This window comes from Hippoglossus hippoglossus, chromosome 18 (assembly GCF_009819705.1).
Source record: "Hippoglossus hippoglossus isolate fHipHip1 chromosome 18, fHipHip1.pri, whole genome shotgun sequence".
In the NCBI taxonomy this organism is placed as follows: domain Eukaryota; kingdom Metazoa; phylum Chordata; class Actinopteri; order Pleuronectiformes; family Pleuronectidae; genus Hippoglossus; species Hippoglossus hippoglossus.
Window position 1 is genome coordinate 14,989,426 of NC_047168.1, and position 13,340 is coordinate 15,002,765.

At 38.4% G+C, this 13,340-nt stretch overlaps 1 protein-coding gene across 2 annotated transcripts in view; it reads left to right on the forward strand.

Annotated features, from left to right (window-relative positions):
* Positions 1-6,251, forward strand: part of si:dkey-172j4.3 (diacylglycerol kinase eta) — a 42,931-nt gene extending 36,680 nt beyond the window's left edge. For both annotated transcript variants that reach the window (XM_034568662.1, XM_034568663.1), the window contains 10 exons: positions 303-399; positions 517-624; positions 710-823; positions 1,165-1,299; positions 1,871-2,034; positions 2,575-2,680; positions 3,126-3,215; positions 3,707-3,820; positions 3,902-4,016; positions 4,335-6,251. In XM_034568662.1, the coding sequence (XP_034424553.1) occupies positions 303-399; positions 517-624; positions 710-823; positions 1,165-1,299; positions 1,871-2,034; positions 2,575-2,680; positions 3,126-3,215; positions 3,707-3,820; positions 3,902-4,016; positions 4,335-4,384 (1,093 nt within the window). In that variant the 3' untranslated portion in view covers positions 4,385-6,251. The remainder of the gene's footprint in view (positions 1-302; positions 400-516; positions 625-709; positions 824-1,164; positions 1,300-1,870; positions 2,035-2,574; positions 2,681-3,125; positions 3,216-3,706; positions 3,821-3,901; positions 4,017-4,334) is intronic.
* The last annotated feature ends 7,089 nt before the right edge of the window (positions 6,252-13,340 follow it).

Below are 13,340 nucleotides of genomic sequence, written 5' to 3' on the forward strand. Positions count from 1 at the left end.
TGACAACGGCACCAGCGACTCATTGTTATATTTAGTTTCTGTCGATCAGAAGAAAACAGGTTGAAACAGGTGGTTGAAGAAAAAAGCTGCGATTATCATTGTTTTTCTTATTATTACAGTTTGTTATTAATTATCCGAGATGCATCACTTTTACGTGTGAAGTGACGTTAAAGACGATGTTTCTAGAAACTATTTCCACCTTCGACTTTGCTCCTCAAACCAGTTTACGTCCATTTAAAGTTCTAATGTGATGAAGTTAGAAACCCCGCTGATTGGTTTCTCCGTCCCGTCTCCTCCTGCAGCAGCCGCACAAAAAACATGATGTGGTACGGAGTCCTGGGAACCAAAGAGCTGGTGCAGAAGACGTACAAGAACCTGGAGCAGCGAGTTCAGCTGGAGGTGAGAGACACACATGTATTTATATCTCCTGAAGAATGAGGAACAGAAAGTCGCTGCTTCTGTTGTGGAAAAACAAACTTCTCTCTTCCGGGTCTCACTTCCTCTCGTGTCTCTCAGTGCGACGGCGTTCCCGTGCCTCTGCCGAGCCTGCAGGGCCTCGCCGTGCTCAACATCCCCAGCTACGCAGGCGGCATCAACTTCTGGGGCGGCACCAAGGAGGATAATGTGAGGAACGAACAAACATGTCCGACTCGTTCATCCACATCCAGAGAAACTCCACTGACGCCCTGTTCTCTCGTCTCCTCCTCAGAACTTCGGGGCGCCGTCGTTCGACGACAAGAAGCTGGAGGTGGTGGCCGTGTTCGGCAGCATGCAGATGGCCATGTCCCGAGTCATCAACCTGCAGCACCACCGCATCGCACAGGTAACACACACACACACACATGTTAAACTCACCTTTAGGATCAACTGTCACAAGGTTGCACAAGCTCCTCCCCCTGACAACGTGAAAAATGGGAATATCCACAGTTCAAATAATAAATCGAGAGTCACATCACCCTGTTGAACAGATCTACTCCTGGTTGATGGAGATAAGTGTAGAATCAACATGTTCTGAGACACGGTGTTTTTAATCGTATCTTTAAATCCGCGTGTTTCACAGGATTGAAGGAACTGTTCCCTGCAGGAGGTCGAGCAGTGACAACATCTGGTTTTAAAACAACTCCTCGTCTGACAGCTGTTGTCTTGTGCTCTGTTGCGTCTCAGTGCCGTCAGGTGAAGATCACCATCCTGGGGGAGGAGGGCGTCCCGGTGCAGGTGGACGGAGAAGCGTGGATCCAGCCGCCCGGCATCGTCAAGATCGTCCACAAGAACCGGGCACAGATGCTCACAAGAGACAGGGTAAGACGTTTTATACTCAATAAAAACAACCTGGTTTGTGGGTGTGTATATTTCTGTTATACATTAAAACCCACAGCTCTGGCCTTGAGATTCTCCTCCTTTCATAAATACTGCAGCTGAAGATCCGCTCTGAGCTCCTGTTTGTTCTCTCTTCTCACCGCTCGAACCTCTGAGAGCTCTCTTGAGCCGAGCTCGGTTTGTTTCCATGGTTTCCCTCCTGAAGCATGGAGAGGAGAGGCTCAAACGGCGACAGTCCACAAGCGGTTCAACTAAATGATTTTTCTTTATTTCCCTCAGTTCTACAGATAAAAACGTTGTTTATTCTCTTGTATCTCAGTCCAGATCTCTTCTGTAATCGTTTCTTATTTCTGCACAAACACAATATGTGAAGAATCATCTGGACTCAGGCGTCAGGAGCCTCGTGACCTCAGCTGCTTCCTCTTCTTCCAGGCACCAACTCGAGGAGACGAGTTTCCATCATGGAAAACTAGAACGTCTTTAATTAGAGCTCATCAATCAAGATCTATGAATTATATTCCTGAAACTTCTGCGTCTTCTCCGTCACGTTCAGGCGTTCGAGAGCACGCTGAAGTCGTGGGAGGACAAGAGGAAGTTCGACAGCTACCGCGCCTCCCGGCCCCGACTCAACTCCCAGCAGTCCATGGAGTACCTGACCGACGAGGAGTGCGCTCAGGTCCAGCAGCTCGGCATCGTGGCCGACACGCTCATCAACAAGTGAGAGGCAGCTGAACACAGTATTACAGTAGTTTACTTGTACATAACAACAACCTTCCTGTTTGATCTGCTCCATTTTTTCTCGTGTGTTAAGATGCTTTAATTGTCGAGAGAGTAATTACTTCACTCCGCTGCGATCAGCTTTTCTTATTTGTCTCCTGCTGCACCGATGAACCGTTTGTGTTCCTCTGCGAAGCCCGATTCTGTCTTTTTACGATGATAAATATTTTAATCACATTTATAAACTCGTCTCCGAAGTTGAGAAATATTCATAAAGGGAAGTGGGGAATTTTCCAGCTCAATAAAAAGCAGACACGGTGTAATTTCCACCTTCCGACATTTCCTTAAAACAACTTGAACAAGATTGAAGTGATACAGAAAGTATAAACGTGGTTTTCTGAATATCTTCAAACACAAACAGATGAAGGAACCAGACGTTTGCTCCATCGACACTCGTTGGAATAATCCCCATAATTACTTCCTCTCAGAAATAATAACCACATCTCTCAAGTCCGTGATCTGCTCCCTCGTTCCCCGCAGGATCCGCGAGGCGGCCAAGACCCACAAGCTGGTGGAGCAGGAGCTGGCTCACGCCGTCAACGCCACCGCCCTCGTGCTCACCGAGGCCAAAGTGTCCAGCCCGGAGGTAAGACAGCGAGAGGGACAGAGGGACGGACAGATGGCCGGTTTGATGCCACGAAGCAGAGAAGTGAAGCTCGCAGAGTTTGAGAAAACCCCAGCGGGTCTCATGTCCGTTTATAGGCGGTTAATTCTGGATCCCATCAGTGGCTTCAAGGACACGGCAGAGTTCAAAATGTATAATTAGAAAGATAATTACACGACTAATTAATCCATTATCAAAATTAATTAATCTATTTATTTAAAGGAGAACTATATAACCATGACATTCTTATTTAATCCTTTTCACAACAACTGTAAAATCCAGTGCTTCACAAATCGTGCAGTTTGGATCTATAAGTCATAAACTGTTGTTAATGATAAAGTGCAAAGGTAAAACGATATCAAAACATAATTGAAAGCACATTTTATTGCTGAGCGTCTTGTGATGAAATGTCCTGGTTTCTCCTCAGTGTCTGAGTCGCAGCACGGCGGTGGAGATCGTGAACATCAGTAAAGTTCTTCAGGCCGAGACCAGGATGCTGCTCGACGGGAAACTACTGGTACAACTCTTCATCTCCTCGTCTTCTCTCGGGTGGTTTCTGTGTTTGTGCTGCTGTAGCTTCATTGAGCCTGTGAGGGAGTTCACCTTCTGAACAGGAGATGAAATGAAAATGCTTTTTCAAACCCTGACGTGAAATTGCTGCCTCCAACAAATTTCCTGTGTTACTCTGCAGACTTAATTATTCGGGTAGAACATCCTCTGATGTGTCTTCAGGTCGTGACTGATTGAGATTAAATGATTAGATAAATAAAGCAGCACACAGAATTTGTATAAGCACAACATGCAAATAAGTTCTAGTTTGAAAGATTTGCAATATGCCCCAAACTGCTTCCAGCTGTTTGATTCTTTGGGTGTTAAGTGTCCTTCATCTTGAGACGACACTAAAACCCAGCAGATGTCCGAGTTTTTGTATTTTCAGATATGATGCTTTCTTTTTAATCTCATGCCTCTAAACTTTCTTTTCATCACATCCTTTCTCCTCCTCGTCAGTCGGAGTCTCCAGAGGAAGAGGAGCTCCGGGCGACCCTCAACAGCCTCAGTGCCGAACTCCACAAGCTGGACGACATCCACTGGATCTGTCCGCTCATGCAGTGCTCGGAGGAGGTAGCAGCCGATCGCAGCACTGCCTCTCAAAGTGTGAACATATCCCGGCCTCCGTATTCACCATCTGTGCGTCTTTCACAGGACTCGGTGAGGAGCAGTAAGAGCGGCGGCAGCAGCTTGAAGCTGAAGATCATCCCCAAGGTGAAGAAGGACAGAGAGAAGCTCCACAAGCAGAAGTCCAACAGTTCTCTCTCAGGTGAAACTTCATCTCGTGTACGATGCTCGACCGTCTGAGAAAATCTGTCATTAACTGTCATGCAACACAGGAAACGAGGAACCAGCTGTAAGACCTTTTAAACGCAAAAGAAAATCAGTTTTCAAAGAACGTCCTTGCTTCTAACATCTAGTTTCTTTATTTCCTTCTTATTCATTGTGTTTTCTTCAGTTGTAAAAGCCGCTGCTGCTCTGCCAAGGAACAAGATATTGGCCAATGAATCATCAATAATCAGCGAGGAGACATTGGAAGCATAGTTATCTGTTGTTTGTAAATTAATTTACTTTCTCTGTCTGGCAGGAACTTGGGAAATCAAAGGTGTCGCTGAGGCCGATTCCTCAGGAAACTGAAGTCCTGCGTGAGGAGCTTTACCGTCACCCGGACCACCAGGGGGGAGGAGTGAGGAAGGAAAACCATCTTCCAACTTTTTACGCTGTTTCCTCCCTGTGTTACTACTTCGTCCTTTTTTGAAACAGGGAGGAATCTTCTTCCTGTTGTTTGAATTAGTTTGAAGGGGGCTTGGCTTTGCATCGCTTCACCATCGGCGTTTTGGTTCTGTTTACCTGCTCCGGCCGCCGAGTGGGCGTGGCCAACAGCGAGTCCGACGGGATGAGGGAGGCGTGGAACAACGTCGCCAACGTGTTTACGTGGCGCTCTCCTTGCATGTTGAGTGCAGCCATCTTGTTTTATCTATTATTGCAATCGTTCAGTTTTTTCCTCTTTAGCTTCAGTTGTTTTGTTTCTGAACTTCTGAAAATCCTTTTTGTTTCCTTCAGACTTTCTAAGAGTATTTATTTCTCGTCGCTGCTGCCGTGAGAACTGCGACAAATCAACAACATGAACAAACATCTCAACCTTAACGTCTACTGAACTGGAGAATATCTTAAATGTTGCAAAAAAATATATACTGAGGAATGTACTTCGTGTGGACTCGTATTAACCTGGAGATTATAACGTTTAATGATAACTCGCATATGATTTCACAAAGGTTCTATTGTCGTGGTTCCTGATAAGCTGTTGTGTGACTTGTGTGGTCCGAGGCTGCAGAGGAAAACGTTCTCAAGTCATTTCATCCGTGTTTCAGCCTTTTGAAAAGATCCGATCGAGGGATCTTAAAGTTCGGTACGTCGCTCGGTTATTATCACGTTTTAAAAATGACTCGATAGGTTCGATGTTTTTTGACAGTTTACGCTGAGGAAGCATATTTCTTACTTTGCCATACTCTTGATTGTAAATGTAATATAAGAATAAGAGTCAGTGGATATTTGATTTTTGCCTTGTCTGTGGTTAAAAGCTATTATCAACATCAAATATATATATATATATATTTTTTAGTATATCTTATTTTCCCAATGGTGACGTGTGAAGCTTTGCTGCTTCGCCTTCTGACAAACTCGGCCACTGTGCATATACATGAAGCCAATTCCTGCTGTTGTGTGTCCCTGCATGTGAACTCAGTCGCCTCATCATCACAGATCTTTAGCCTGAGTGTTCCGACCAGTGGCATTTGTGCAATTTAAATATTTTATTATCTGCTCCAGATTATTGCAGGAGAACACTGGAGAAGCGTATTATTCAGCAAAGAAAAACAGATGAACGTCCATGTTTTCAAGCGAGTTATTAGACTTCATATGTCATATTAAGTTTATGTGGCTGCAGCCTGAATTACTACATGAAGTGAGTAACATTTACACCCAGGTTTTACAGGAAGGGCCATTTAGGAAAAGTTATTTTGCGATAATACAGCAAAAGTGTGAATTACAGGGTATCATTTTAAAAGTTAGAATAGTTAGGATGCAACGAACTAATCAACATGAGACCTGAGTCAGAGAGTAACCACAGAAACTTATTATTTTATCAAGACAACACATGAATCAGAAATCCACTTTGACTCAGGTCTGTTATTTTGAAGTTTAAACTCATGAGGGATCATTTCTGTGCTTCTTGATTTTCTGTCATTCAAACTAACCCTTGAGGAGGCGGAGTTACTGTGAGGCGTTGTAGATTTAGTTTTTTTTTTAGATCTGGTCAGATTGTGCTAGTGTGTCCATCGTGTGCCGGCTCTACACCTTCGAGGCTTTAGTGGTGTCGTGCCAAGTTCGTACCGAGTTCAGTGGATTATGAGAGTGAGCTTCAGATGCAAAAGACGTACGTCGTACATTTCAAAGTTTACTGTATCTTGCCTTGCACTTTACAAAGAAGCAAACTTTACGGGGGGGGGGGGGGGGGGGGGGGAGACATTTTACTGTACGTGTGTGTTTAAGACTTCGAGTGGGTACGAGAGTTTTTTTTATTGATTTAATGATAAGATCTTTTATTTATGTCAAAACGTATACGGACAAACGTGTGTTGATGAAATGTATTATATCTAACCAAGTGTAAAAGAATGATAAATGTTTCTTACATCAGTGGTTGTACATTTACTCCCACAGCGACCCCTCCCATATAACACCAATATGATTGTCATCCCACAGCACTGCCTTTCAAATCGTACAAGTTCTTCAGCGTCACAAGAGACGACTACACCAAAAAGAGTGATGTCATGTACAGCTTTTGTTGAATTGCTTTGAATTTATTAATATTTTTATTGTTAGAAATGGACCGGAAGCCAATACCAGGATAAAAGCAAAGTGCTCAATGATATTTTAACCAAAACATTTCACGGTTGTTTATCTTTTTAAAGCATCTGAGTATAATCAACTTTATTTAAAAACTTTTTTTCTTCAAGTGGAGAAAAGAGATTTTGGACCAGAGCTCAAAAGACACATGACCATAAACCACATTAGTGACCACGCCCCCTGGTCCGAACGGCCTCTACATGAAGACTGTGCGCAGTGCTGGACGCCAGACTCGATGTTGCACGACCCTGTACGTTGCGAGGTGTTTTATTGTGTAACTGTGTGCAGTGTGTAACAAAGACAAAGTCAGTGCAACCCTTTGGAGATTAAATGAATAATTGATGTGAAGTGAATAATCGACTGGTGTCGTGTGTTGCTGGTTTTCATTGTTTACCTTCCAGGTCGAGAGATGTGAAGGACTAAGTACACGTCAAACAACCTCACTCGCACAATGTGTTGAAAGGTAAAAGTTAGAAAAGCATGTCGTTCTAAATACGATGAAAAAGTCATAGGTTTGCATGTCGTTCTAAAAATTATAAAGAGTCATAGGTTTGCATGTCGTTCTAAATACGATGAAAAAGTCAGGTTAGCATGTCGTTCTAAATACGATGAAAAAGTCAGGTTAGCATGTCGTTCTAAATACGATGAAAAAGTCATAGGTTTGCATGTCGTTCTAAAAATTATAAAGAGTCATAGGTTAGCATGTCGTTCTAAATACGATGAAAAAGTCAGGTTAGCATGTCGTTCTAAATACGATGAAAAAGTCAGGTTAGCATGTCGTTCTAAATACGATGAAAAAGTCATAGGTTTGCATGTCGTTCTAAAAATTATAAAGAGTCATAGGTTAGCATGTCGTTCTAAATATGATAAAAAGTCATAGGTTAGCATGTTGTTCTAAATATGATGAAAAAGTCATAGGTTAGCATGTCGTTCTAAATACGATGAAAAAGTCATAGGTTTGCATGTCGTTCTAAAAATTATAAAGAGTCATAGGTTTGCATGTCGTTCTAAATATGATAAAAAGTCATAGGTTTGCATGTCGTTCTAAATACGATGAAAAAGTCATAGGTTTGCATGTCGTTCTAAAAATTATAAAGAGTCATAGGTTTGCATGTCGTTCTAAATATGATAAAAAGTCATAGGTTTGCATGTCGTTCTAAAAATTATAAAGAGTCATAGGTTAGCATGTCGTTCTAAATATGATAAAAAGTCATAGGTTTGCATGTCGTTCTAAAAATTATAAAGAGTCATAGGTTAGCATGTCGTTCTAAATATGATAAAAAGTCATAGGTTAGCATGTCGTTCTAAATATGATAAAAAGTCATAGGTTTGCATGTCGTTCTAAATACGATGAAAAAGTCATAGGTTTGCATGTCGTTCTAAATATGATAAAAAGTCATAGGTTTGCATGTCGTTCTAAATATGATAAAAAGTCATAGGTTTGCATGTCGTTCTAAATACGATGAAAAAGTCATAGGTTTGCATGTCGTTCTAAATATGATAAAAAGTCATAGGTTTGCATGTCGTTCTAAATACGATGAAAAAGTCATAGGTTAGCATGTCGTTCTAAATATGATAAAAAGTCATAGGTTTGCATGTCGTTCTAAATACGATGAAAAAGTCATAGGTTAGCATGTCGTTCTAAATACGATGAAAAAGTCATAGGTTAGCATGTCGTTCTAAATACGATGAAAAAGTCATAGGTTAGCATGTCGTTCTAAATACGATGAAAAAGTCATAGGTTTGCATGTCGTTCTAAATACGATGAAAAAGTCATAGGTTTGCATGTCGTTCTAAATATGATAAAAAGTCATAGGTTTGCATGTCGTTCTAAATACGATGAAAAAGTCATAGGTTTGCATGTCGTTCTAAATACGATGAAAAAGTCATAGGTTTGCATGTCGTTCTAAAAATTATAAAGAGTCATAGGTTAGCATGTCGTTCTAAATATGATAAAAAGTCATAGGTTAGCATGTCGTTCTAAATACGATGAAAAAGTCATAGGTTAGCATGTCGTTCTAAATACGATGAAAAAGTCATAGGTTAGCATGTCGTTCTAAATACGATGAAAAAGTCATAGGTTTGCATGTCGTTCTAAAAATTATAAAGATCATAGGTTTGCATGTCGTTCTAAATATGATAAAAGTCATAGGTTTGCATGTCGTTCTAAATACGATGAAAAAGTCATAGGTTTGCATGTCGTTCTAAATATGATAAAAAGTCATAGGTTTGCATGTCGTTCTAAATACGATGAAAAAGTCATAGGTTTGCATGTCGTTCTAAATACGATGAAAAAGTCATAGGTTTGCATGTCGTTCTAAATACGATGAAAAAGTCATAGGTTTGCATGTCGTTCTAAAAATTATAAAGAGTCATAGGTTTGCATGTCGTTCTAAATACGATGAAAAAGTCAGGTTAGCATGTCGTTCTAAATACGATGAAAAAGTCATAGGTTTGCATGTCGTTCTAAAAATTATAAAGAGTCATAGGTTTGCATGTCGTTCTAAATACGATGAAAAAGTCATAGGTTAGCATGTCGTTCTAAATACGATGAAAAAGTCATAGGTTAGCATGTCGTTCTAAATACGATGAAAAAGTCATAGGTTAGCATGTCGTTCTAAATACGATGAAAAAGTCATAGGTTTGCATGTCGTTCTAAAAATTATAAAGAGTCATAGGTTTGCATGTCGTTCTAAATATGATAAAAAGTCATAGGTTTGCATGTCGTTCTAAAAATTATAAAGAGTCATAGGTTAGCATGTCGTTCTAAATATGATAAAAAGTCATAGGTTAGCATGTCGTTCTAAATATGATAAAAAGTCATAGGTTTGCATGTCGTTCTAAATACGATGAAAAAGTCATAGGTTTGCATGTCGTTCTAAATACGATGAAAAAGTCATAGGTTTGCATGTCGTTCTAAATACGATGAAAAAGTCATAGGTTTGCATGTCGTTCTAAAAATTATAAAGAGTCATAGGTTTGCATGTCGTTCTAAATACGATGAAAAAGTCAGGTTAGCATGTCGTTCTAAATACGATGAAAAAGTCATAGGTTTGCATGTCGTTCTAAAAATTATAAAGAGTCATAGGTTTGCATGTCGTTCTAAATACGATGAAAAAGTCATAGGTTAGCATGTCGTTCTAAATACGATGAAAAAGTCATAGGTTAGCATGTCGTTCTAAATACGATGAAAAAGTCATAGGTTAGCATGTCGTTCTAAATACGATGAAAAAGTCATAGGTTTGCATGTCGTTCTAAAAATTATAAAGAGTCATAGGTTTGCATGTCGTTCTAAATATGATAAAAAGTCATAGGTTTGCATGTCGTTCTAAAAATTATAAAGAGTCATAGGTTAGCATGTCGTTCTAAATATGATAAAAAGTCATAGGTTAGCATGTCGTTCTAAATATGATAAAAAGTCATAGGTTTGCATGTCGTTCTAAATACGATGAAAAAGTCAGGTTAGCATGTCGTTCTAAATACGATGAAAAAGTCATAGGTTTGCATGTCGTTCTAAATATGATAAAAAGTCATAGGTTTGCATGTCGTTCTAAATACGATGAAAAAGTCATAGGTTTGCATGTCGTTCTAAATACGATGAAAAAGTCATAGGTTTGCATGTCGTTCTAAATACGATGAAAAAGTCATAGGTTTGCATGTCGTTCTAAAAATTATAAAGAGTCATAGGTTTGCATGTCGTTCTAAATACGATGAAAAAGTCAGGTTAGCATGTCGTTCTAAATACGATGAAAAAGTCATAGGTTTGCATGTCGTTCTAAAAATTATAAAGAGTCATAGGTTTGCATGTCGTTCTAAATACGATGAAAAAGTCATAGGTTTGCATGTCGTTCTAAAAATTATAAAGAGTCATAGGTTAGCATGTCGTTCTAAATATGATAAAAAGTCATAGGTTAGCATGTCGTTCTAAATACGATGAAAAAGTCATAGGTTAGCATGTCGTTCTAAATACGATGAAAAAGTCATAGGTTTGCATGTCGTTCTAAAAATTATAAAGAGTCATAGGTTTGCATGTCGTTCTAAAAATTATAAAGAGTCATAGGTTAGCATGTCGTTCTAAATATGATAAAAAGTCATAGGTTAGCATGTCGTTCTAAATATGATAAAAAGTCATAGGTTTGCATGTCGTTCTAAATACGATGAAAAAGTCATAGGTTTGCATGTCGTTCTAAAAATTATAAAGAGTCATAGGTTTGCATGTCGTTCTAAATATGATAAAAAGTCATAGGTTTGCATGTCGTTCTAAATACGATGAAAAAGTCATAGGTTTGCATGTCGTTCTAAATATGATAAAAAGTCATAGGTTTGCATGTCGTTCTAAATACGATGAAAAAGTCATAGGTTTGCACGTCGTTCTAAAAATTATAAAGATCATAGGTTTGCATGTCGTTCTAAATATGATAAAAAGTCATAGGTTTGCATGTCGTTCTAAATACGATGAAAAAGTCATAGGTTTGCATGTCGTTCTAAATATGATAAAAAGTCATAGGTTTGCATGTCGTTCTAAATACGATGAAAAAGTCATAGGTTTGCATGTCGTTCTAAATACGATGAAAAAGTCATAGGTTTGCATGTCGTTCTAAAAATTATAAAGAGTCATAGGTTAGCATGTCGTTCTAAATATGATAAAAAGTCATAGGTTTGCATGTCGTTCTAAATACGATGAAAAAGTCATAGGTTTGCATGTCGTTCTAAAAATTATAAAGAGTCATAGGTTTGCATGTCGTTCTAAATATGATAAAAAGTCATAGGTTTGCATGTCGTTCTAAATACGATGAAAAAGTCATAGGTTTGCATGTCGTTCTAAATATGATAAAAAGTCATAGGTTTGCATGTCGTTCTAAATATGATAAAAAGTCATAGGTTTGCATGTCGTTCTAAATACGATGAAAAAGTCATAGGTTTGCATGTCGTTCTAAAAATTATAAAGAGTCATAGGTTTGCATGTCGTTCTAAATATGATAAAAAGTCATAGGTTTGCATGTCGTTCTAAATACGATGAAAAAGTCATAGGTTTGCATGTCGTTCTAAATATGATAAAAAGTCATAGGTTTGCATGTCGTTCTAAATACGATGAAAAAGTCATAGGTTTGCATGTCGTTCTAAAAATTATAAAGAGTCATAGGTTTGCATGTCGTTCTAAATATGATAAAAAGTCATAGGTTTGCATGTCGTTCTAAAAATTATAAAGAGTCATAGGTTAGCATGTCGTTCTAAATATGATAAAAAGTCATAGGTTTGCATGTCGTTCTAAAAATTATAAAGAGTCATAGGTTAGCATGTCGTTCTAAATATGATAAAAAGTCATAGGTTAGCATGTCGTTCTAAATATGATAAAAAGTCATAGGTTTGCATGTCGTTCTAAATACGATGAAAAAGTCATAGGTTTGCATGTCGTTCTAAAAATTATAAAGAGTCATAGGTTTGCATGTCGTTCTAAATATGATAAAAAGTCATAGGTTTGCATGTCGTTCTAAATATGATAAAAAGTCATAGGTTTGCATGTCGTTCTAAATACGATGAAAAAGTCATAGGTTTGCATGTCGTTCTAAATATGATAAAAAGTCATAGGTTTGCATGTCGTTCTAAATACGATGAAAAAGTCATAGGTTTGCATGTCGTTCTAAATACGATGAAAAAGTCATAGGTTTGCATGTCGTTCTAAAAATTATAAAGATCATAGGTTTGCATGTCGTTCTAAATATGATAAAAAGTCATAGGTTTGCATGTCGTTCTAAATACGATGAAAAAGTCATAGGTTAGCATGTCGTTCTAAATATGATAAAAAGTCATAGGTTTGCATGTCGTTCTAAATACGATGAAAAAGTCATAGGTTAGCATGTCGTTCTAAATACGATGAAAAAGTCATAGGTTAGCATGTCGTTCTAAATACGATGAAAAAGTCATAGGTTTGCATGTCGTTCTAAAAATTATAAAGAGTCATAGGTTTGCATGTCGTTCTAAATATGATAAAAAGTCATAGGTTTGCATGTCGTTCTAAAAATTATAAAGAGTCATAGGTTAGCATGTCGTTCTAAATATGATAAAAAGTCATAGGTTAGCATGTCGTTCTAAATATGATAAAAAGTCATAGGTTTGCATGTCGTTCTAAAAATTATAAAGAGTCATAGGTTTGCATGTCGTTCTAAATATGATAAAAAGTCATAGGTTTGCATGTCGTTCTAAATACGATGAAAAAGTCATAGGTTTGCATGTCGTTCTAAATATGATAAAAAGTCATAGGTTTGCATGTCGTTCTAAATACGATGAAAAAGTCATAGGTTTGCATGTCGTTCTAAATACGATGAAAAAGTCATAGGTTTGCATGTCGTTCTAAAAATTATAAAGATCATAGGTTTGCATGTCGTTCTAAATATGATAAAAAGTCATAGGTTTGCATGTCGTTCTAAATACGATGAAAAAGTCATAGGTTTGCATGTCGTTCTAAATATGATAAAAAGTCATAGGTTTGCATGTCGTTCTAAATACGATGAAAAAGTCATAGGTTTGCATGTCGTTCTAAATACGATGAAAAAGTCATAGGTTTGCATGTCGTTCTAAATACGATGAAAAAGTCATAGGTTTGCATGTCGTTCTAAATACGATGAAAAAGTCATAGGTTTGCATGTCGTTCTAAAAATTATAAAGATCATAGGTTTGCATGTCGTTC